General features: G+C 48.0%; 1 protein-coding gene across 5 annotated transcripts in view; it reads left to right on the top strand.

The window, feature by feature from the left end:
- rasal2 (RAS protein activator like 2) overlaps window positions 1–25362 on the top strand; it is a 411464-nt gene that overhangs the window by 147665 nt on the left and 238437 nt on the right. For all 5 annotated transcript variants that reach the window (XM_041208224.1, XM_041208220.1, XM_041208219.1 and 2 more), the window contains exon 2: window positions 19719–19843. In XM_041208224.1, the coding sequence (XP_041064158.1) occupies window positions 19719–19843 (125 nt within the window). The remainder of the gene's footprint in view (window positions 1–19718; window positions 19844–25362) is intronic.

Raw genomic sequence — 25362 nt, 5'->3', positions numbered from 1 at the left:
TGGTTGGGTCAAAATCCTGGAACCCCCCCCAAACATCACTGTGGGTGTACCTACGCCACATGGACTGCAGTGGGTCAAGAAGGTAGCTCACCACCACTTTCTCGAGGGCAGTTAGGGATGGGCAATAACTGCTGGCCGAGCCAGCGATGCCCACATCCCATGAATGAATTAAAAAAAAATATGAATGAGGGTTTCAGATGTAGTTGAGGTGAAGCTAGGCCGAGTTGAGTGATGTTGCAGAGATGGATTAGGTGGTCTTGGTGATCTAGCAAATATGTGGTTGGAAGCTCATCTTGGAGCCAAGTTTGACACCGAGGTTACAAATTGTCAGGTTCAGCCTCAGACAGTTTCCAGAGATGGGGATAGAATTGGTGACGAGGAAATGGAGCTTGTGGAGAGGGCTAAAGACAATCGCTTCAGTTTTCCCAATATTTAGTTGGCAAAAATTTGTTATCATCCAGCATTAGATGTCGGACAAGGAGTGTGACAAATCAGAGACAATTGCAGAGATTGAGAGAGGTGATAGTGATGTTGAGCTGGGTGTCATCAGCATTTTTGTGCAATCTGACATTGTGTTTTGAGATGTTGTTGCCAAGGGACAGCATGTCGATGACAAATAGGAAGGAGCCAAGGTTTAGTTCCTTTGGGGCACACCAGGGATAACTGTGCAGGAATGGAAAGAGAAACTATTGCAAGTGATTCTTTGGATATGGCTGGATAGGTAAGAATGGGACCAGCTGATTAAGTACTTTAGAAGTGTAATCACTGTTGTTATGTAAGAAATGTAGCAGGCAATTTGTAAACATAATGGCCCTGCAAGCAACTGTGAGATAAATGACCATATCATCTATTTTAATAGGGGAACTTGAAGAGTAGTGGTAGTTGCAGGACCCCTGGAGAGATTTCCTGCTCTTTGAATATTCAATTAAACTTATACAACCCCCAGAGCCAGCTGTGACGACCTTGATTGAACATCTCCCACTGACAGGCACTATTTTCAACAGTGCAGCACTCCCTCAGATAGTTGTTTGTTGTCTCTGGATTCAGAACTTGAGTGAAAGTGCTATCATTGAGTCATAGGATGATAATATATTGCAGCACTGGTAGTATTAGCTGAGTTTATCACTACTCCCACTCACTCGGATTACATGCCACTATTCTTGACTAGAATCTTGGCCTGTCAGATTTGAGAATATTGATTAATCTACAGGACAGGGTTCAAAATACATAGTGCCATGGGTGAGTTTGCTTTTGAATGCCCCAAAAAGCCCATGATTGTTCAATGATGGGACAACAAATGACAGAGAAGTCACAACTTTATGTGGAAGTGACAGAATCTGTGCTAGCTGTGATAGGCTCACTGGTGTGATGCAGTTGAGCCTATCAGCAGTAAGTGTAGGCGAGAAACAGTGTGTGATTGGAGGAGCAGCGGATAAGTGAGTGGCTGCGCACAAGCCTGAGCACCGGAATGATGGTGTTGAGAGAGAGAGTGAGCGTGAGGGAGACAGCAAGTATCAGTGAGGGCGAGAGAGGTAGACTGAGTGTCGTGAGGGTGAAAGACTGTCAGTGAAGATGAGAGAAACTGCAAGGGAGGGAGAGACAGAGAGAGATGTTGGGGAGGAGAGAGAGATGTGTGGGAGAGAGAGGGAGGTGATGTGGGGCAAGGCAGAGAAAGAGAGATGTGGTGGGGAGAGGGAGGGAGAGATGTGGTGGGGAGAGGGAGGGAGAGATGTGGTGGGGAGAGGGAGGGAGAGATGTGGTGGGGAGAGGGAGGGAGAGATGTGGTGGGGAGAGGGAGGGAGAGATGTGGTGGGGAGAGGGAGGGAGAGATGTGGTGGGGAGAGGGAGGGAGAGATGTGGTGGGTAGAGGGAGGGAGAGATGTGGTGGGGAGAGGGAGGGAGAGATGTGGTGGGGGGAGGGAGGGAGAGATGTGGTGGGGAGAGGGAGGGAGACATGTGGGGGAGAGAGAGGGAGAGATGTGGTGGGGAGAGGGAGGGAGAGATGTGGGGGAGAGAGAGAGAGGTGACAGGGAGAGAGAGAGAGAGGTGACAGGGAGAGAGAGAGGTTACAGGGAGAGAGAGAGGTGACAGGGAGAGAGAGAGGTGACAGGGAGAGAGAGAGAGAGGTGGAGGGGGGAGAGAGAGAGAGGTGGAGGGGGGAGAGTGAGAGAGAGGTGGAGGGGGGAGAGTGAGAGAGATGTGGTGGGGAGAGAGTGAGAGAGATGTGGAGGGGGAGAGAGTGAGAGAGAGAGGTGGAGGGGGAGAGAGAGAGAGAGGTGGAGGGGGAGAGTGAGAGAGAGATAGGTGGAGGGGGAGAGAGTGAGAGAGAGAGATAGGTGGAGGGGGAGAGAGTGAGAGTGGAGGGGAGAGAATGAGAGAGAGAGATAGGTGGAGGGGGAGAGAGTGAGTGGAGGGGAGAGAGAGAGAGGTGGAGGGGCAGAGAGTGAGAGAGAGGGAGGTGGAGGGGCAGAGAGTGAGAGAGAGAGAGGTGGAGGAGCAGAGAGTGAGAGAGAGTGAGTTGGAGGGGAGAGAGAGAGAGTTGGAGGGGGAGAGAGAGAGAGAGAGTTGGAGGGGAGAGAGAGAGAGTTGGAGGGGAGAGAGAGAGAGTTGGAGGGGAGAGAGAGAGTGAGTTGGAGGAGGAGAGAGAGAGTGAGTTGGAGGGGGAGAGAGAGAGTGAGTTGGAGGGGGAGAGAGAGAGTGAGTTGGAGGAGGAGAGAGAGAGTGAGTTGGAGGAGGAGAGAGAGAGTGAGTTGGAGGAGGAGAGAGAGAGTGAGTTGGAGGAGGAGAGAGAGAGTGAGTTGGAGGAGGAGAGAGAGAGTGAGTTGGAGGAGGAGAGAGAGAGTGAGTTGGAGGGGGAGAGAGAGAGTGAGTTGGAGGGGGAGAGAGAGAGTTGGAGGGGGAGAGAGAGTGAGTTGGAGGGGGAGAGAGAGTGAGTTGGAGGGGGAGAGAGAGTGAGTTGGAGGGGGAGAGAGAGTGAGTTGGAGGGGGAGAGAGTGAGTGAGTTGGAGGGGGAGGGAGAGAGTGAGTTGGGGGGGGAGAGAGAGAGTGAGTTGGAGGGGGAGAGAGAGAGTGAGTTGGAGGGGGAGAGAGAGAGTGAGTTGGAGGGGGAGAGAGAGAGTGAGTTGGAGGGGGAGAGAGAGAGTGAGTGACGGAGGGGGAGAGAGAGAGTGAGTTGGAGGGGGAGAGAGAGAGTGAGTTGGAGGGGGAGAGAGAGAGTGAGTTGGAGGGGGAGAGAGAGAGTGAGTTGGAGGGGGAGAGAGAGAGCGAGTTGGAGGGGGAGAGAGAGAGCGAGTTGGAGGGGGAGAGAGAGAGTGAGTTGGAGGGGGAGAGAGAGAGTGAGTTGGAGGGGGAGAGAGAGAGCGAGTTGGAGGGGGAGAGAGAGAGCGAGTTGGAGGGGGAGAGAGAGAGCGAGTTGGAGGGGGAGAGAGAGAGCGAGTTGGAGGGGGAGAGAGAGAGCGAGTTGGAGGGGGAGAGAGAGAGCGAGTTGGAGGGGGAGAGAGAGAGCGAGTTGGAGGGGGAGAGAGAGAGCGAGTTGGAGGGGGAGAGAGAGAGCGAGTTGGAGGGGGAGAGAGAGAGCGAGTTGGAGGGGGAGAGAGAGAGCGAGTTGGAGGGGGAGAGAGAGAGCGAGTTGGAGGGGGAGAGAGAGAGCGAGTTGGAGGGGGAGAGAGAGAGCGAGTTGGAGGGGGAGAGAGAGAGCGAGTTGGAGGGGGAGAGAGAGAGCGAGTTGGAGGGGGAGAGAGAGAGCGAGTTGGAGGGGGAGAGAGAGAGCGAGTTGGAGGGGGAGAGAGAGAGCGAGTTGGAGGGGGAGAGAGAGAGCGAGTTGGAGGGGGAGAGAGAGAGCGAGTTGGAGGGGGAGAGAGAGAGCGAGTTGGAGGGGGAGAGAGAGAGCGAGTTGGAGGGGGAGAGAGAGAGCGAGTTGGAGGGGGAGAGAGAGAGCGAGTTGGAGGGGGAGAGTGAGAGAGTTGGAGGGGGAGAGTGAGAGAGTTGGAGGGGGAGAGTGAGAGAGTTGGAGGGGGAGAGTGAGAGAGTTGGAGGGGGAGAGTGAGAGAGTTGGAGGGGGAGAGTGAGAGAGTTGGAGGGGGAGAGTGAGAGAGTTGGAGGGGGAGAGTGAGAGAGTTGGAGGGGGAGAGTGAGAGAGTTGGAGGGGGAGAGTGAGAGAGTTGGAGGGGGAGAGTGAGAGAGTTGGAGGGGGAGAGTGAGAGAGTTGGAGGGGGAGAGTGAGAGAGTTGGAGGGGGAGAGTGAGAGAGTTGGAGGGGGAGAGTGAGAGAGTTGGAGGGGGAGAGTGAGAGAGTTGGAGGGGGAGAGTGAGAGAGTTGGAGGGGGAGAGTGAGAGAGTTGGAGGGGGAGAGTGAGAGAGTTGGAGGGGGAGAGTGAGAGAGTTGGAGGGGGAGAGTGAGAGAGTTGGAGGGGGAGAGTGAGAGAGTTGGAGGGGGAGAGTGAGAGAGTTGGAGGGGGAGAGTGAGAGAGTTGGAGGGGGAGAGTGAGAGAGTTGGAGGGGGAGAGAGAGAGTTGGAGGGGGAGAGAGAGCGTTGGAGGGGGAGAGAGAGAGTTGGAGGGGGAGAGAGAGAGTTGGAGGGGGAGAGAGAGAGTTGGAAGGGGAGAGAGAGAGTTGGAAGGGGGGAGAGAGAGTTGGAAGGGGGGAGAGAGAGTTGGAGGGGGAGAGAGAGAGTTGGAGGGGGAGAGAGAGCGTTGGAGGGGGAGAGAGAGAGTTGGAGGGGGAGAGAGAGAGTTGGAGGGGGAGAGAGAGAGTTGGAGGGGGAGAGAGAGAGTTGGAGGGGGAGAGAGAGAGTTGGAGGGGGAGAGAGAGAGTTGGAGGGGGAGAGAGAGAGTTGGAGGGGGAGAGAGAGAGTTGGAGGGGGAGAGAGAGAGTTGGAGGGGGAGAGAGAGAGTTGGAGGGGGAGAGAGAGAGTTGGAGGGGGAGAGAGAGTTGGAGGGGGAGAGAGAGTTGGAGGGGGAGAGAGAGTTGGAGGGGGAGTGAGAGAGAGAGAGTTGGAGGGGGAGTGAGAGAGAGAGAGTTGGAGGGGGAGTGAGAGAGAGAGAGTTGGAGGGGGAGAGAGAGAGAGTTGGAGGGGGAGAGAGAGAGAGTTGGAGGGGGAGAGAGAGAGAGTTGGAGGGGGAGAGAGAGAGAGTTGGAGGGGGAGAGAGAGAGAGAGTTGGAGGGGGAGAGAGAGAGAGTTGGAGGGGGAGAGAGAGAGAGTTGGAGGGGGAGAGAGAGAGAGTTGGAGGGGGAGAGAGAGAGAGTTGGAGGGGGAGAGAGAGAGAGTTGGAGGGGGAGAGAGAGAGAGTTGGAGGGGGAGAGAGAGAGAGTTGGAGGGGGAGAGAGAGAGAGTTGGAGGGGGAGAGAGAGAGAGTTGGAGGGGGAGAGAGAGAGAGTTGGAGGGGGAGAGAGAGAGAGTTGGCGGGGGAGAGAGAGAGAGTTGGCGGGGGAGAGAGAGAGTTGGCGGGGGAGAGAGAGAGTTGGCGGGGGAGAGAGAGAGTTGGCGGGGGAGAGAGAGAGTTGGCGGGGGGAGAGAGAGAGTTGGAGGGGGAGAGAGATAGAGAGAGAGGTGGAGGGGGAGAGAGAGAGAGAGAATTGGAGGGGGAGAGGGGAGATGGAGGGGGAGGGGGGAGAGAGAGATGGAGGGGGAGAGGGGGAGAGAGAGATGGAGGGGGAGAGGGGGAGAGAGAGAGTTGGAGGGGGAGAGAGAGAGTTGGAGGGGGAGAGAGAGAGTTGGAGGGGGAGAGAGAGAGTTGGAGGGGGAGGGAGAGAGTTGGAGGGGGAGGGAGTTGGAGGGGGAGAGAGTTGGAGGGGGAGAGGGAGAGAGAGATGGAGGGGGAGAGAGAGAGAGAGATGGAGGGGGAGAGGGAGAGAGAGATGGAGGGGGAGAGAGAGAGAGAGATGGAGGGGGAGAGAGAGAGAGAGATGGAGGGGGAGAGGGAGAGAGAGAGTTGGAGGGAGAGAGAGAGAGTTGGAGGGGACGGGGAGAGAGAATTGGAGGGGGAGAGGGAGAGAGAGATGGAGGGGGAGAGAGAGAGTGAGATGGAGGGGGAGAGAGAGAGAGAGAGATGGAGGGGGAGAGAGAGAGAGAGAGGTGGAGGGGAGGAGGGATTGTGAGAGAGGTGTATGGGAGAGAGAGAGAGAGGTGGTGTGGAGAGAGAGAGATGGAGGGGGAGAGGGAGAGAGAGAGGAGGGGGAGAGAGAGAGAGAGGTGGAGGGGGAGAGAGAGAGAGGTGGGGGAGAGAGAGAGAGAGGTGGGGGAGAGAGAGAGAGGTGGAGGGGGAGAGAGAGAGAGAGGTGGAGGGGGAGAGAGAGAGAGGTGGAGGGGGAGAGAGATGTGGAGGGGGAGAGAGAGAGAGGTGGAGGGGTAGAGAGAGAGAGAGATGGAGGGGGAGAGAGAGGGAGAGATGGAGGGGGAGGGGGCGAGAGAGATATGGAGGGGGAGAGAGAGAGGGATAGAGCGGGAGGGGGAGAGAGAGAGATAGAGGGGGAGGGGGAGAGAGAGAGATAGAGGGGGAGGGGAGAGAGAGAGATGGAGGGGGAGAGAGAGAGAGAGATGGAGGGGGAGAGAGAGAGAGATGGAGGGGGAGAGAGAGAGAGATGGAGGGGGAGAGAGAGAGAGATGGAGGGGGAGAGAGAGAGAGAGATGGAGGGGGAGAGAGAGAGAGAGATGGAGGGGAGAGAGAGAGAGAGATGGAGGGGGAGAGAGAGAGAGATGGAGGGGGAGAGAGAGAGAGATGGAGGGGGAGAGAGAGAGAGAGATGGAGGGGGAGAGAGAGAGAGAGATGGAGGGGGAGAGAGAGAGAGTGATGGAGGGGGAGAGAGAGAGAAAGGGGAGGGGAGAGAGAGAGAGAGATAGTGGAGGGGAGAGAGAGAGAGGTGGAAGGGGAGAGAGAGAGAGGTGGAGGGGAGAGAGAGAGAGAGGTGGAAGGGGAGAGAGAGGTGGAGGTGGAGGGAGAGAGAGAGGTGGAGGGGGAGAGAGAGAGAGAGGTGGAGGGGGAGAGAGAGAGAGAGGTGGAGGGGGAGAGAGAGAGAGAGGTGGAGGGGGAGAGAGAGAGAGAGGTGGAGGGGGAGAGAGAGAGAGAGAGGTGGAGGGGGAGAGAGAGAGAGAGAGTTGGAGGGGGAGAGAGAGAGAGAGAGTTGGAGGGAGATAGAGAGAGAGAGAGTTGGAGGGAGATAGAGAGAGAGAGAGAGTTAGAGGAGGAGAGAGAGAGAGTTAGAGGGGGAGAGAGAGAGAGAGTTGGAGAGGGAGAGAGTGAGAGAGAGTTAGAGATGGAGAGCGAGAGAGAGTTAGAGAGGAGGTGAGCGAGAGAGAGTTAGAGAGGGAGAGAGTGAGAGTTAGAGAGGGGGAGAGAGAGAGTTAGAGAGGGAGAGAGAGAGTTAGAGAGGGAGAGAGAGTTAGAGGGGGAGAGAGAGTTGGAGGGGGAGAGAGAGAGAGAGTTGGAGGGGGAGTGAGAGAGAGAGAGTTGGAGGGGGAGTGAGAGAGAGAGAGTTGGAGGGGGAGAGAGAGAGAGTTGGAGGGGGAGAGAGAGAGAGTTGGAGGGGGAGAGAGAGAGAGTTGGAGGGGGAGAGAGAGAGAGTTGGAGGGGGAGAGAGAGAGAGTTGGAGGGGGAGAGAGAGAGAGTTGGAGGGGGAGAGAGAGAGAGTTGGAGGGGGAGAGAGAGAGAGTTGGAGGGGGAGAGAGAGAGAGTTGGAGGGGGAGAGAGAGAGAGTTGGAGGGGGAGAGAGAGAGAGTTGGAGGGGGAGAGAGAGAGAGTTGGAGGGGGAGAGAGAGAGAGTTGGCGGGGGAGAGAGAGAGAGTTGGCGGGGGAGAGAGAGAGAGTTGGCGGGGGAGAGAGAGAGTTGGCGGGGGAGAGAGAGAGTTGGCGGGGGAGAGAGAGAGTTGGCGGGGGAGAGAGAGAGTTGGCGGGGGAGAGAGAGAGTTGGCGGGGGAGAGAGAGAGTTGGAGGGGGAGAGAGATAGAGAGAGAGGTGGAGGGGGAGAGAGAGAGAGAGAATTGGAGGGGGAGAGGGAGATGGAGGGGGAGGGGGCGAGAGAGAGATGGAGGGGGAGAGGGGGAGAGAGAGATGGAGGGGGAGAGGGGGAGAGAGAGAGTTGGAGGGGGAGAGAGAGAGTTGGAGGGGGAGAGAGAGAGTTGGAGGGGGAGAGAGAGAGTTGGAGGGGGAGGGAGAGAGTTGGAGGGGGAGAGAGTTGGAGGGGGAGAGGGAGAGAGAGATGGAGGGGGAGAGAGAGAGAGAGATGGAGGGGGAGAGAGAGAGAGAGATGGAGGGGGAGAGGGAGAGAGAGAGTTGGAGGGAGAGAGAGAGAGTTGGAGGGGACGGGGAGAGAGAATTGGAGGGGGAGAGGGAGAGAGAGATGGAGGGGGAGAGAGAGAGTGAGATGGAGGGGGAGAGAGAGAGAGAGAGATGGAGGGGGAGAGAGAGAGAGAGAGGTGGAGGGGAGGAGGGATTGTGAGAGAGGTGTATGGGAGAGAGAGAGAGAGGTGGTGTGGAGAGAGAGAGATGGAGGGGGAGAGGGAGAGAGAGAGGAGGGGGAGAGAGAGAGAGAGGTGGAGGGGGAGAGAGAGAGAGGTGGGGGAGAGAGAGAGAGAGGTGGGGGAGAGAGAGAGAGGTGGAGGGGGAGAGAGACGGAGAGAGAGGTGGAGGGGGAGAGAGAGAGAGGTGGAGGGGGAGAGAGAGGTGGAGGGGGAGAGAGAGAGAGGTGGAGGGGTAGAGAGAGAGAGAGATGGAGGGGGAGAGAGAGGGAGAGATGGAGGGGGAGGGGGCGAGAGAGATATGGAGGGGGAGAGGGAGAGAGAGAGATGGAGGGGGAGGGGGAGAGAGAGAGATGGAGGGGGAGGGGGAGAGAGAGAGATGGAGGGGGAGAGAGAGAGAGAGATGGAGGGGGAGAGAGAGAGAGATGGAGGGGGAGAGAGAGAGAGATGGAGGGGGAGAGAGAGAGAGATGGAGGGGGAGAGAGAGAGAGAGATGGAGGGGGAGAGAGAGAGAGAGATGGAGGGGGAGAGAGAGAGATAATGGAGGGGAGAGAGAGAGAGAGATAGCGGAGGGGAGAGAGAGAGAGAGATAGCGGAGGGGAGAGAGAGAGAGATGGAGGGGGAGAGAGAGAGAGATGGAGGGGGAGAGAGAGAGAGAGATGGAGGGGGAGAGAGAGAGAGAGATGGAGGGGGAGAGAGAGAGAGAGATGGAGGGGGAGAGAGAGAGAGAGATGGAGGGGGAGAGAGAGAGAGGTGGAGGGGGAGAGAGAGAGAGAGGTGGAGGGGAGAGAGAGAGAGAGGTGGAGGGAGAGAGGGAGGTGGAGGTGGAGGGAGAGAGGGAGGTGGAGGTGGAGGGAGAGAGGGAGGTGGAGGTGGAGGGAGAGAGGGAGGTGGAGGGGGAGGGAGAGAGGGAGGTGGAGGGGGAGGGAGAGAGGGAGGTGGAGGGGGAGAGAGAGAGAGAGAGGTGGAGGGGGAGAGAGAGAGAGAGAGTTGGAGGGGGAGAGAGAGAGAGAGAGTTGGAGGGAGATAGAGAGAGAGAGAGTTGGAGGGAGATAGAGAGAGAGAGAGAGTTGGAGGGGGAGAGAGAGAGAGTTGGAGGGGGAGAGAGAGAGAGAGTTGGAGGGGGAGAGAGAGAGAGAGTTGGAGGGGGAGAGAGAGAGAGAGTTGGAGGGGGAGAGAGAGAGAGAGTTGGAGGGGGAGAGAGAGAGAGAGTTGGAGGGAGAGAGAGAGAGTTGGAGGGGGAGAGAGAGAGAGGTGGAGGGGGAGAGAGAGAGGTGGAGGGAGAGAGGTGGAGGGGGAGAGAGAGAGGTGGAGGGGCAGAGAGAGAGAGAGTTGGAGGGGGAGAGAGAGAGAGTTGGAGGGGGAGAGAGAGAGAGTTGGAGGGGGAGAGAGAGAGAGTTGGAGGGGGGGAGAGAGAGAGTTGGAGGGGGGGAGAGAGAGAGTTGGAGGGGGGAGAGAGAGAGTTGGAGGGGGAGAGAGAGAGAGTTGGAGGGGGAGAGAGAGAGAGTTGGAGGGGGAGAGAGAGAGTTGGAGGGGGAGAGAGAGAGTTGGAGGGGGAGAGAGAGAGTTGGAGGGGGAGAGAGAGAGCTGGAGGGGGAGAGAGAGAGCTGGAGGGGGAGAGAGAGAGTTGGAGGGGGAGAGAGAGAGTTGGAGGGGGAGAGAGAGAGTTGGAGGGGGAGAGAGAGAGTTGGAGGGGGAGGGAGAGAGTTGGAGGGGGAGAGAGAGTTGGAAGCGGAGAGAGAGAGAGAGAGTTGGAGGGGGGAGAGGGAGAGAGATATGGAGGGGGAGAGGGAGAGAGATATGGAGGGGGAGAGGGAGAGAGAGATGGAGGGGGAGAGGGAGAGAGAGATGGAGGGGGAGAGGGAGAGAGAGATGGAGGGGGAGAGAGAGAGAGAGAGATGGAGGGGGAGAGAGAGAGAGAGAGTTGGAGGGGGAGAGGGAGAGAGAGAGTTGGAGGGAGAGAGAGAGAGTTGGAGGGGACGGGGAGAGAGAATTGGAGGGGGAGAGGGAGAGAGAGATGGAGGGGGAGAGGGAGAGAGAGATGGAGGGGGAGAGAGAGAGAGAGATGGAGGGGGAGAGAGAGAGAGAGAGATGGAGGGGGAGAGAGAGAGAGAGAGAGAGGTGGAGGGGAGGAAGGATTGTGAGAGAGGTGTATGGGAGAGAGAGAGAGAGGTGGTGTGGAGAGAGAGAGAGATGGAGGGGGAGAGGGAGAGAGAGAGGAGGGGGAGAGAGAGAGAGAGGTGGAGGGGGAGAGAGAGAGAGGTGGAGGGGGAGAGAGAGAGAGAGGTGGAGGGGGAGAGAGAGAGAGAGAGGTGGACGGGGAGAGAGAGAGAGAGGTGGAGGGGGAGAGAGAGAGAGAGGTGGAGGGGGAGAGAGAGAGAGAGGTGGAGGGGGAGAGAGAGAGAGAGAGGTGGAGGGGGAGAGAGAGAGAGAGAGGTGGAGGGGGAGAGAGAGAGAGAGAGGTGGAGGGGGAGAGAGAGAGAGAGAGGTGGAGGGGGAGAGAGAGAGAGAGAGGTGGAGGGGGAGAGAGAGAGAGAGAGGTGGAGGGGGAGAGAGAGAGAGAGTTGGAGGGGGAGAGAGAGAGAGTTGGAGGGGGAGAGAGAGGCAGGAGAAGGGAGATAGGTGTGGAGTGTGGGAGGGAGAGAGAGCTGAGGGGGGAGAGAGAGAGTTAGGTTGGGGGAAAGAGAGGTTGGAGGGGGAGAGAGAGATGTGAGAATGGGGAAAGAGGGGGATGGGAGTGGGTGATAGTGCTGGAAGGCAGAGGGGCAGGAGAGAGTTGAGGAGAAAGAGAGGTGGAGGAGGGAAAGAGGTGGTGGGGAATGGGGGAGTGTGGGTGATGTGGAGAGGAGAGAGAGGTGGAGGAAATGAAGGAAGAGAAAAGAATTACTACAATTTGGAGTAATTGGGGATTCAGGGGCAGAAGCAAATTGCTTGGTGGGGAGGATGGTGAGGGAAAAAATTGATGGGGCAGATCATGGGGGGAAAAATGGCTCTGGGCGGTGGGTGGGGAATAAAATTTCTTTGCGCCATTCGGGTGGTGGTGGGGGAGAAAACCACTGCTGTCTTTGTTGGGGGTGGGTACCACCGGTTGAGGGGGATGCTGGCAGCATTATGCAGCACTGTAAGTTGTGAAGAGAAACACCTAACTACTATATTAAAACTGAGTGCTTTTTCTAAAGTTAGCTAGGTTTTAGGATGTCTGAACCTATGGAAATTTAGAAGTATGGAAAATAAGCTCTGATCGTTTTTGGTGTCCAAATACTTAAGTGATGTTGCTGATCTTAAATGTTGGAATGCTATAGTTTAGGGCAGTTGATGACATTGATGTCAGTTACATTACTTGCAATGTAATCTTCAATGCTGTTGGGTCAAAATCCTGGAACTCCCTCCCGTGCAGCACTGTGGGTGTACCTTCACCAGCTTCACCATACGGACTGCAGTGGTTCAAGAAGGCAGCTCACTACCATCTTCTAAAGTTCAATTAGGAATAGGCCACAAATGCTGGTCTAGCTAGCAATGCCCACATCCCATGAATGAATAAAAAATGTTAAATGATCGCTAAATGATTGCTTTTGAGTGCAACTGATGTCAAATGAATGTTGCTGAATGTAAATAATGTCAAAATTTGCAGATAGGGAGATGTCATCACTATTCTGTTAGGCTGGGGATATTTATTTGGTATTTCAGACAACCAGCAAAGCCTGTTTTTATATTTGTGTGCAGACTTTCAATGTCACTTTTCAAAAGTATAGCATTGTGGAGTATGATTGTTGAGTTCACAACCTCTATAAAGTGGTATGTATCTTTAATGTAACCAGGGTGCTTCTGTGCTAAGAGATTCCAATCTGTGGCTCATTAAAGCACAGATGACCATGCAAGGAGGTGTATTAGTTTGGGGGAAAAAGAGTCACTGAAATGTTAAGTGAATGTGAATGAAACCATTTGTTAACTGATGGTTTAAGCTTGATGCTGCAGAATTAATTTGTGTATTCCCCTTGTTGCGCAGTTGGACCTTTGGAAGTCAGTATTCTGATGGTTGTCAGCATTTAGTTTAAATAGACGTATTGAGGGGAAAGAAACTTGGAACAAAACCAAAGAATGCTGGAGAGTGCTGTTTGCTTGTACTTTTTAAAAGGGCTGCTGTTGTGAGACTCATTCCTGATAAGTTAGATTGTGCCCAATAGTTAGAATTTTCTTTTTGGAAATGGAGCATAGGAGATTTATTTTTCATAAATTAACAAAAGCACTTCATTCATTGATTCCAAGGTAAAAGATTCAATAATATATATACATTTTTTGGTATCTGTGCCACCTTATCTAGTGAAAGAAGAAAACCTTCAAAAAAGATACAATGCAAATACAGAAGGTAATGTTACTACCTGACTGCATCACCTCATAAAGGAGTTAGTGAAACAGGAGGCACTGAAAATCAATAAGTAGCCCTTGAGAAAATCTCAAGAAAAGCCCTTGAAAGAAACATTATTTTGACCCCTGATGCAGGATGGCATTTGTATTTGTTAAGTTGCCTACTTGCCACTTTCATTGATGAACGATGTGTTGTAAAGGACAATTTAAATGCTAGTGGGAGAAGGAGGTTTGAATAACATACATTCATTTCAGTTATCTAAGCCAGGTGTGAGAGTGACCTGAGACAATTGTTAATCCAATTTTTTATTTTCGGGGAGTTTTTGATCTCAACTTGCATTTTCCCACAATCACATAATGGTCAGTTGGTAATTGAATGGTATGGAATAATACTGTGCAATGCAGGTCAACAAGGTTGCACACTTGATTGTCTGTGTGAAGGTTGCAGAAGTCATAGTCCAGATTCTGAAAAAGCCATAGCACCCATGGATTAGAACGAAATCAGACAGTATTTTCACCTAGTCTGATAGTCTGTGGCTCCTGCAACAATGTGATGATATTAGGTGAGAACAGAATTGAGTTTAACTGCCTAGGTTCGCATGAAGAATCACCATTTGGCTGAGGAATTAGATGGTTGCTGATGTGCATGATAAGGTTATGTCTTCAGAACAGGAGGCAAGAAATTCAGGATGGGGGAACGGGTTCATGAAATAAAAGTTTAACATGGTCAGTTCAAGATAAAACTGAAAAGAAACAGGCAGCAGACGCATAACATAAAACCAAAAAATATCTTTTCAGTGCCATAGCAGCATGAGTCCAGTTGGATGGAAGCTTAAAACCCTTAGTGATCCATCAGGAGGTACAATAGACAGCCTGCTAAATAATGATGGCTTGAGGACATGTATTGTACCCCATCCAACATTAACAGCAAATGTACATTCAGGGACTTTGATAATAGCTGAGTTATGGGATTTGAAAACTAATAAATCTCTTGGTAGGTGAATTTAGCTTTAGGATAAAAGAGACAGGGATGGAGATCTGCAAATAAATTATTTTAAGGAAGTCGGCGACTATTGGAGAGACTCTGAGAAGATGAAAAATATCAGCTAATTAAAAGAAATAACGTATGTTTACTTTTCATATCATCAGCATCTTCCAAAGCATTGAACAACCAATTAACTATTTGGCAGTATGTAGTCAGTGTTTGCAGAACAATGTCTCAAACAGCAATAAACCTGTTTTTGGTCATATGAATTGTGGAATACACATTGGCAGAACATTGGGGTTGTGCGCATTTAGTATAATTTATGGCTGCCTGATCCAGCTGACGGAGCTGTGGTTTCATATTTCATCTGAAGAACAGCACGTCTGGAAATGTTATCATGTGTCAATTTAGATTCTCTGTTCAAGTATTTGGATGGGGGCGGGGTGGGGGGTCTGAACCCATGGATTTATGACCAAGCTGAGATTGCTTTCACTCAGTGAGGTTGACGCTTAAAACTAATTAAATCAATGATCACAAAAATTAGACCAAGAGTATCTCTATGAAATTCACTGGGAAAATGACAGCTAACATAGCTTTTACAGATGTGGAGCTTGAGTGACTAACATTTTTGAAGCCAAAGCATTCAAAATTGACAAGGGAAGCCAGATTGCCTCATGCACTCTTATGTCCATGAGATTGCTTGTGATATTGATGAAAGACTCCTATTACAAGTTAAATAGTCGTTTGGTTGTATAGAACTTGCAAATTACTGAAAAAAGACATTTTGCCAAAGCTTTTCACCTTGCACTTATCAATCACAAGAATACCTATGACTATGCCTCTACCAATTAGAGTCCACTTGCCAACAATCAGCACTCTCTTCTCATACTTTATAAAGTTGTTGCTTCCTCTGACATTAGTAGTCTTGCGATTGTCCTGATGAGTGCAAGATGAAAAGCTTCGACAAAATGTCTTTTTACAAATTAAGGTCGGTGGATCTGAGTGAAGTGGGAGGAAGTAGATGGTAGTCTTATGCTTCAGAATGGGTATAGGTATGAGAGGGGATCCCAGAGAGCTGTCCTGAGTCCCTTCCCATGCCTGATAATTATAAATAACTTGGAATAGTCATTTCAATATTAGTTAATTAAAATCAACAGCATGCTAGAATTACTTGTAGACTGGAGAGGCAACCACGATCTTGAGGGTTTTCTCCTTGACACTCCAATGATGTTTGAAATTAAATGTGGAGAAGTGCAAGGTATTCCACATTATAGATAAAACAAGAAAAAATATCCCCGTGGAAGTGATTGGACTTGTCCATGCTGAAGTTGAAACATTTCAACATTTGTGAGTTCTCATGTTCGTCACTATGACTAAATAATACAATTTATTAGCAGTTATATTGCCAAATGACATTGATACCAGGGTCTTATGCTGAGTTTGGATTGCTGAATGTAGCTTGTGTTGCTATAGCACAAATGGACCTACTGGCCGTGGAGAAGAGAGTAATGAGGCTAGCTCCTCTCGTTAGAAGCAAAGGCTATGAGTAAGGTTGTGATAGACCTGGCTTTTCAGTTTCTCAGAAGTGTCTGTGGAGATTGTTTAAAGCTTCCTAAGGCCATAAATTGGACAAAGAAAGTACTTTTGTACATTGAGTTGATGTTCCTTTTGTTTGATTGTGATGTATTCCCAATCTGTTTCAGTAATTCCAGTCTTCTATCTAAAATGCTTGGGACCGAGCATGCTGATTGTATCTGCTCTTTGCTGCCCCCCCACTCCCAACTGAAGTGAAATATATCCTCTTGCAGTGAAGAAGTTTTCATTATTTCAGTGGAAATTGGCATTGATGGTTTGGGAAAACTTAAAAAAGAAAATTGATCTTTTATAAACGAATTCTGAAATAGCCAAACTTGAAAATCCCTTTGACATGTTGTGTCTGAATGAAGTCCTTCAACTGAAGTGTGAATGCATGGCTATGTATTTATTCATTGAGTGAGAGAGCAGGAACATAGATGACGTTTGTAATTGGGAAAATCATGCTTGTAAATGGCAAGTAACATCTGAATAACCACATCCTGCAAACAATTTCAAGGATGTATTTGATGTAAATGTGCAATATTGATGTCAGGCCGGTCAGCTTGAGCTGCATTTGGTGCCTGAGGATGTTGCAGATTGCAGAATTCTTGCATTCCTTCCACACACGTTTGGATGTCATGAGATCCTGTGATGCAGTGCTTTTGAAAAGGGGGAGGGGAAGTAGGTTTCCTCAGCCATGTGCCGGTGACTATATTGCAGTATCTCTGCACAAAAATGGATGTTTACCTGAGCTGAGAAGGTACAGTGTGTAAGGCAGGGCTTATGTGACATGCAGACTGATGTGGTGCTGCTCATTCCTGTCAATTGGAGTGGTGACAGCAGCAACCAGTAAACCAAGTGCTGCAGCAGAGTTGTTACTTTGAGATCTTGCAGGGATTCACACTGCTGCAAGTATCCAACATATTGAAGAATTTGGGATGCTGAGATTGGAATTCCAGACAGATGGTGTCACTCTGAAAAGACGGTTGTTGTACTTCCGTTCTAAATCATGTGCAGCTGTGATTTCAGGTAAAGTTGAGTTGAATTTTGCATAGCTGTTGCAGTTTGCCAACTGCTCTGTATAATATAGGTGATGCATGTGTCGTAACATGGAACCTAAAACTCAACAGATGAAAACTTGGAAGAAATGCAAGTTCTTGCATAATCTTCTGAAAAAGAGCACCATCAGAATGACAGTGCTGGGTTTGTTGATGATTCACATAGTTTCAAGAGCTGATTAACTCACTGAGTACCAATTCACTCTCTGTGAATGCCGCTATATGATGCAATGTGTTTAGAACTGATATGCCAGCAGCATATGGTGTGTGTGTCCAAATGCCAGACAGTAAAGGGACACAGTTTTGCAGTCGTGATTTTTAGGTGCAGTACTTTTCTGAAGTGCTTTGCAAGACAGGCAAGTCCATCACTGAAAACATAAGCTTGCTGCAAGAGTCTTGGGAGCAGTTTAGTAAAAGATCTGACATCAGTTGTGAAATGGGTTGGAAAGCAGAAGATAGACCTCATGAGCAGAAGTGCATTGATCTGTAATTCTAATCTTTTTGATCTTTTGTTATGTGTGTGTCTTTTCCTAAGTAAATCTTTCATCTAAGTATCAAATATAGAATGGACAGCCAGTGTTTGTTTAATTGCTGCAGGAGTGTGCTTATGAGATATATGTTGAATTTAAATTATACCAACACATCAGGCCTTTAACATGCACCTTGTTTGGGTACCATTTGGTGTGTCTGTCTTCTCTGATGGATTTCAGACTGTTTGACAGCTCTGAGACATTGACATAATGTAGCTCGAGGGTGGAAAGAGTACAGTAAGAGATATAATCAGGGCCTATGGATTGTGAAGTTCTTATTTTCAGCTACATTTATTTATGTGGGAGACAGGAGTGTAGGTATCTAGTCAGTGTGACATTTGACATTCTGTGCAAACACATCAATTGGGCTTTTCATTTTTGCTTGTTTTCTCTTAAGAATTTATTTTGCAAAGCAAAAATCTTGCATCTGAAGACCTGGTCAAAAATGCAAATTCATCCTTGAACCATAAGCAGAAATTTGAGTATCATCAGAAGGCGGTACATGATCTTTTATCTCTTGCAACCTGTGCTCTTTTAAAACTTGTAATTTTTGTGCACAGTGATTTCTGCAAATTTTGACATTGATATTGGAGTGGAGTACAGATGGCACTGGATCTTTCAAAAAGACTCATGATATCACATCCTTTAAAGGGCCAGATTTTGCTGGAACAGGCTATCTTGCAGCATGTCTATTTTACTTAAACTTGTTTGTGTGTGCACAGGTTTCAAAAAGTTTTACCTACAAAGTTGCTGCAACTGTGAGCTGATAACTGCATAATGAGGGTAACAGAGCATCTGATACGTTGGCTAACAGTGGGACTAACAGTGCATTTCTTTAAACAATGAGACTTAAGGGTTAAAAAACAAACAGAGGAAGGACTGGAGAAGCAATGTGAATTAAAATGAATGAATTTAGTGTTAAATCAGATTCACAAAGAGAAATAGAGGGGAAAAGAATTGAACATAAGAACATAACAAATAGGAACAGGAGTAGACCATTAGGCCCCTCAAGCTTGCTCCACGATTCAATAAGATCATGGCTGATCATCTTGTGTTTCGATTTCCACATTCCCGTCTACCCCGATAACTGTTGATTCCCTTGTCCAACAAGAATCTGTGGTTCTGCCTTAAAAATATTCAATGACCCCACCTGCACCATCTTCTGAGGCAGAGAATTAGTCGCACAACGCTCAGAGAAAAAATTTCTCTTCATCTCTGTCCTAAAAAAGGCGACCCCTAATTTTAAAACAGTTGGAATAAGAGAGAGAGTTAAAAGAAAAAGTACAAAAATATCACTTTTTAAATATTATCATTGCTTATGATTCTGTGGTAACATTTAAAAGGTAAAATTTTTAAAATCTCTAACAACAATTCACCACCTGAGCATTGAGGCTCCATGCTTTTAATTGTTCACTTTTTGGGCCAAAAGGCCTGGGGTCAGAGTTGGTAGGTGTTGTCCTTTTAAGCTCATAGACTATTTTTGGGGATTGAGAAGTTCATGAAATCTTCTGAACGTTTGTTGAAAATCACCATATTCAGTGATTTTTATTGGGGCAGAGAAGTAACACGAACAGAGGATGGGACCCTCATGCCTGAAATGCAGGTATTTGCATCCCAAGTGTCAACATTCAAACACTGTTTTCTCTACTTGACACTTGCTAGTGCTCAATCGAACCGCAGTAGTGAAATACTTCATTTGGGAAAGGGAAGAATCCTGCTTTCTTGAGAATTTGGGTGAAGAGAGATGCTTAAGTGAAATTTTTGTGCATTGTTCATTTGTACTGTCAGGAGATGCTTAGCATTGCCACTATGCATTTTGTTCTTGGAAACTTCATTATATCAGAGGGTAAAGTGGTTGGTTGCAAGTCTACTACTGGAATAGTAATTTTAGGTGGTGAAGGAAGCAGTTACTCAAGTGGAAAGCATGTTAGCTGAGGTGCAATTTTTATGTGGTCTTTAGATAGCAAAAATGGTAACACTCAGGGTCGGATGTCATTGAACAATCAGTACCTCACTTACAAAGCATTATAAGTTAATATCACTGGCATATGTGGAGATATGCTCATCAAAAAAAAAATCCTTTTAAAGGCCATAACACTGGTCCATGAGAGAGCTATTTGTCCATTAGACTTGTTGCTCAAGCATTTAACTGCCCCAAGTCTAGCATTCAGCTATATTTTTTTATTAATTTACGGGATGTGGACGTTACTGGGTGTGCCAGCATTTATTGCCCATCCCTCATTGCCCTTGAGAAGGTGGTGGTGAGCTGCCTTCTTGAACTGTTGCAGTCTATGTGGTGTAGGTATATCCACAGTGCTGTTACGGAGGGAGTTCCAGGACTTTGACCCAGTGACAGTGAAGTTCCATATCAGGGAGCTGGCGTTCAAATATCTCAGTTCTAGGCCATCATTGCAGGAGTTCCTCAGTGTAGTTTCCTAGGCCCAACCATCTTCAGCTGTTTCATCCCTGAACCGATATCGGAGAGTTGAATATTTTGTGCACCTGAATAGGGTGCCCTCTTATTAGTATTTATTTCTTTCAACTCTCCTTGCAGCTTGCACTTTTGTCTTGCTGAAGGTTGATATCCTGGAGCTGAAGTGATAGAAAATAGAGATTCAAAAATCTTTCCAACTGGTTGGTAAAATAGTCTGATAATTTTGCCTAACAAAAATGTTGGCAGTGTGGATTGTATTTGGCTTTTTTGAAGTTTTCAGAGATTAATATTTGATCTATTTTTTGTATTTTCATTTGCAGATGTGAAAGGCCCTCCAACACACAGACTGTCATGTGGCCAGTCCCCATACACCGAAACAACCTGGGATCAGAAATATTGCATGCTGACTGACAGCCAGATGATCCTTCTGAACAAGGAAGAGGAGGTGAGATTGAGTCACATTAATAACAGTCATTATGTATGCATTGCCACTATACACAGAAGATGAGCAAAAAGCATTTGTGTCTGGGAGCCTCCAACTTTCAACGTACACTACTCCAGAAAAGGTTGTATCCGGTGGAACACGGCCAAAACTGCTTTTAATGACAATTTTTTTAAGGAATATATTGCATCAGCCAACCTTTTTTCTCCCACTCCTTCATTGCAAATCCCTCCATTCCCCATCCAACCAAAACAGAACTCTTTCATCGGAAACACTTTTGAAACCTTTTCCTTTTGACACAGATGTTTGATAGGTGGATATCCATTTACCGAGTCAGGCAGCAGAAGAGGTTCTGTGGATCACAACTGTTTTATTGTTAAACTATAGTTCAGAACAAATGCTAATTTCCACTCTTCCCTTCTGAATCCTCTCCCTGTTAAGAAGCTAACTAACTACTGGGGAAAACCCCAGCTCTCAAGTACAGGCTTCAATTGCTCTCAATTCAATCTGAAGCTTGTCCTGGTTTACTCTTAAACGGACCTGCATTTCTAACATTGTCACAGATGCAAGAAAATGCACCAGAGAGGATGATGCATGATGCTGGAGAATTGGCGTCAGTGTGTGATGTTATTCGCTAGCTTCTTGCCCTTCAAATGAGTTAGATATTCAGTAAGTTTCTTGTGTGGAGTTTACCATGTCAAGGATGTGAGCTGAAGCTGTTGTCAAAATTCCTCTTATTGTGCCTTACTAACTGATTGCTAAAATAATTCATTGGTATAACTGAAAATTGTTCAGTTTTGAACACCTCTCTTTGAATGTCAGAAGTATGCTTTGAATAGTTGGAAAAGGCCGTTCTGTGCAACCTCAGTACAATTGATCATCAAATGGCAGTGATATCCATGCATTCACATTTTGAATTAAGTCATTGGAGTGGAACAGCAAGTTTAAGATCACTTGTGTAGCTGCAACAAAGCTGAATGAAGAGGTCTATTTTTCGAGATAAGACTTCTGAATTGATAATCAGCTTTTATTGTGTTGAAATTCAATTTTGATCTTTAGAGTTCAAGCACTGATACAGCCTGACATCCTTTTTCAAACAGTATTAGACAGTGTATATGATTCTGTGAATTTATTATCCTTGGTTGCAGGCATTAATCAACAAAGGAATTTGAGTTGACCATTTGCTAAATAGTTATTGTTATGCATGATATTCATTAAGGAAAACAATTAGAATTCTCTTCACCAATCTGCAGAATGCCTACAGATTTGGATTTATTAAAAGACAGAGTTTGCACTAATGCACAGCACGGGAACTTACCAAAATTTATATGTGCCATATTTCTGAATAAAGTGAGCATGTAATACATATATTATTCACTGAACGAATCTAATTGGGGGACTGAGACAGAGGATGGGATTTGCAGAAAATTCATGATTGGTAGTGATGTTGAAGTTGGTCAAGGAAGATCAAACTCGGATTTAACCTAAGATAAAAGTACAATATTGCAGATGCTAGAAACCTGCAATAAAATGCTGGAAAAACTCAGCAGGTCTGGCAACATCTGTGGAGAGAGAAACAAAGTTAATGTTTCCAGTCAGTTTGACTCTTCTGAGCTGAAAAAGAGACATATGGACTCAATGCTCACTCTGTTTCCCTCTCCACAGATGCTGCCAGACCTGCTGAGCTTTTCCGGCTTTTTATGTTTTTATAGCCAGGATTTAAGCTACTTGTGTTAAAGCAGAACACTGCACCAAATTTATAATAAGCTCTCCCATCCCTCCTCTATTTATCTGAGCAGTTCCATCTGAAGTGCTGTAATGAAGATTTGCTTGACTTTCAGTATGGAAAAATCACAACCTTGGCCACTATCTTTGAGAGAATTCGCAGCTTCTCTGAGGTGGTGAGGTCTCTGACTAGATGTCACGAGGAGATATTTAAGCTGTTTATGGGAATTATAAGGTGACATGAAAATAATTGTTGGTGGTGAGTTGCAGAGATTTTTGTTTGCATGTTTTGGGCAGGAGTTTTTTTTCTCTCAAGTTGTCACTTATGGAATGTATGATAGTTTTTTTTTTGATAATTTTTGTGCTTCATGGCCCAAGGAAACCTGAGTTGAGACTGACTCACTCACAGTCGAAAGAAAGCCAAAATTTCCACCTCATCTGCACACGATGAATACATTTTGAACTGAACTTGCCAGTCTCTGAACCTGCTATCCTATAAAGGGAGGTGACAGAGTTACAACAGGAGGTTTACAGGTAGTGAGAGTTATTAACATTGAATATTGGGACAGCACATAACTTTAAGCAACATGCAGACCTGTTGTAACACGATTGATAGAATTCAAATTTGTTTGGTTAATTTTGGAAAACTGGTGAATTCCTTTTGCATATTCCTTCTTAATTCCTAGAGAATTAGTAAATGAAATGACTTGATGGAGCATAGATATACATTAGCAGTATACAGACTGAGTTTGGCTGTTGACATCCTTTTCATGGTTTTTTTTAAATTCTGTTTTCTTATCTGTTAATTTTTATCTCCTGCTTCTTTGACCTGGTATTGGCAGACAAGATAGTGAACTAACCATGTGAAACCATAAGTGATGATTCTGGTAGACTGTGCACTCGCCCACAAGATTTAATGGTGGTGCAGCAAAAACTGGAATTCCTTAAATCATTAGAGAAGTTAAAATTCAAAGACTTGCAGGCATGTGACAAATCTAGGGCTTATACTGCAAACAATAGAACAGAGTTTCTGAAAAGGAGGGGAACATACTAGAATGGAAAGAGTTGATATTAATGAAGATTGGTAGGCTACAATAGTAAAGCAGCCCATATAAAGATTAAAAGTAGAAGAATTGTTTAAGCAAGGGGAGGGCTGATTTTAGAGATGGCCAAAGGAATCTCAAGAAGGAAAGAAGAAAACACCTGAATGAATACTTTGCCTTAATTTTCACAGAGCTATGTGGTGGTGCAAACTGGGGGGTAGAAATCAGTTAGACTGATTTAAAAGGAAGTAGTACAGAAAAGGTTGCTGAAACTTGAAGTGCAAAAGACATCTGGTCTGACGACATACATAAAGAATGCTGAAGCAAATCAGGGAGGATATAGCAGAACCTCTAACCACAGTCTTTCAAACATCGTTGTATATACCACCTGTCTCAGAGGAGTGGAGAAGTTGTAAATTTAATGTCTCTTGGAAAAAGGAGTACACCATACATCACACCACCATAGACCAGTCATCCCAACGTAGGTAGTGGGTAAACTTCAAAAGATCATAATATGTGATAAAAATTCATGTTCACTTCAAAAGACATGGGTTGAATGAGTTCAGCCAGACGGAGAAAAATGTGAAAGGCAACTCCTATCTGACAGATTTAATGGAGCTTTTTGTGTATATTGATCAAAAAAGCAGTGGTATATACATAAAAAATAAAAATTTTCCTAAAACATTTGCTAAGATGCTACCTAGAAAGGGTGTTGATAAGATTCAAGTGCTCAGTATTACAATGAATACAGGGTACAATTTCAAAATTTGCAAATGACACAAAACTTGTAAGCTATGAACAGTGAAGAGGATAGCGGTATTGAAGAGGACTTGGACAGGTTGGTGGAATGGGCTGATGTGTGGTCGATAAAATTTAATGCAGAGAAGATTTAAGAGTGATACATTGTGGTTGGTGGAAGGAGGAGAAGCGACATAAAGGGTGTTAAACGGGTTGCAGGAACAGAGGGACCTGGGGTACACGCGTACAAATTGTTTAAGGTGGCAGGGCAGGTTGAGAAAGTTGTTAAAAAGGCAGAGGAGATCCTGGGCTTTATAAGTGGAAACACATAGTGCAAAAGCAAGGAAGTTCTGGTGAACTTCCATAAAACAAAATGGAATGTCTCAAGGCTCATCCTGCAACTGTGGTCAGGCAAGATTATATTCATCTCAAGGTTGTAGTATTTTTCTCTTAAGCCGAAGCATACAATCAACTTCCCATTAACCCTTCCAGCACCAAATGGGCTCCCTGCAGTTGCCCAGGCCACCACACTTCCCCCCTTTTGTCCTAATCGACAATCCACCGCCCTTAGCCAAGTTCTATGTCTCCTGGACGCCTGGCTTCATCCTCAGTGGCGTCCTGATTCCTGAGGAGAGGGAGGCTTGCCACCAGGACTCTGGAAGATCTGTAGTCGGCAGGCAGAGCGGATGCAACAGAGGACGAGCTGGATAACAACATACAGAACAATGAGTAGGGCAAGACCTATGACAAGGTATTTGAGGACTGTTTTAAAAAGGCCCCCAAACCACCCGCCAATATTAGGGAGCCACCTCCGCCAGTCAAAGGATTTTTCCTGGGCAACTACATGGAGGAGGCGCACCTGGTCCTGAATGAAATGTACATCAGTCTCAATCCTCTGGTCCTTGTTAACGTAGAAACAACATGTTTCATTAATAGCTGCACAGACTCCCCCCTGCGCTGCTAGCAGGAAGTCCAGAGCTATATGGTTCTGGAGGACAACCTTGGAAAGGGACTTAATTTCCAACTGCAGACTCTGAATGGCGTCAACAGTCTTATTCTCCATAAGTTCCATTGTAGCGGAGATATTAACAATGGCCTTTACCATTGAGACCCCCATACCTGGGATGAGGGCCCGGACAAACTTGTGGAATCTGGTGTTACGGGTAACAAGTGGGTTCCATGTCGATCGTTTATGACACCCCACAGGCCCTAGATGGTTGTGGAGAGAGTGGATGGCAAGGCGCTTGACCCCAAAGGCCTCAGGAACAATATAGCCAATGGCATAGGTGCTCACCCAATCGATAGGGAGGGTTTTGTACGCCCTGTTTCCACAAAGCCAAAATGAGTCATTGCGGACAAGAGTATGGTACCAATAAGTGGAATTTTGGCAAAAGTTAAACCACTTTCAGACGAGAAAAGAATTCGTTTGGGCATACCAGCAGATGTGGCAGGTCTGACTGAGTTGCAACGCTCGCAGGGCCAACAAGTCGGGGCAACCGGTCTGATTTTTGTAATTGCAAGGCCTAGATTCTTCAGTATAGCAGCTATTAGCGGTCCAAGTGGAGGTGGAATATTTTGAGGTGAGATTGTATGATTGTTGGCAATCACACCCACTCTCACACACACAGGGACCTACGAAAGACATACCGTCTCATTGGCCTTGCCAAAAGGCAGTCATAGGACCAGACTGGTTCTGGAACCGAAATTGATCCTCCTGGTAGTCATAATCAGCAGGAAAGGCACAGGAACGCAATGGCAACTCACCCACCCAAGTACTACCCTTGGTATAATTTCTCCTGATCCATAGCCAGGCCGGCCCCTTAACAACCACAAGGGTGGGCTCCCATCTCCAAAAGGGCGCTCGATAAATGAGGGTCCCTGTATTACCCTGGGACCATGCAGAATCTGAGGGGAAAGCCAGAAAATGCATCCCTGAGGAGGAGGGGTTAACAGGAAAATGAGAACAAGTCCAACATTTAGTTTGATTGACTTGCGAGGCGACAGCCTGCATTCGTT

The sequence above is a fragment of the Carcharodon carcharias genome, chromosome 16 (genome assembly GCF_017639515.1).
Source record: "Carcharodon carcharias isolate sCarCar2 chromosome 16, sCarCar2.pri, whole genome shotgun sequence".
In the NCBI taxonomy this organism is placed as follows: domain Eukaryota; kingdom Metazoa; phylum Chordata; class Chondrichthyes; order Lamniformes; family Lamnidae; genus Carcharodon; species Carcharodon carcharias.
This window is presented reverse-complemented; position numbering and strand designations above follow the sequence as displayed.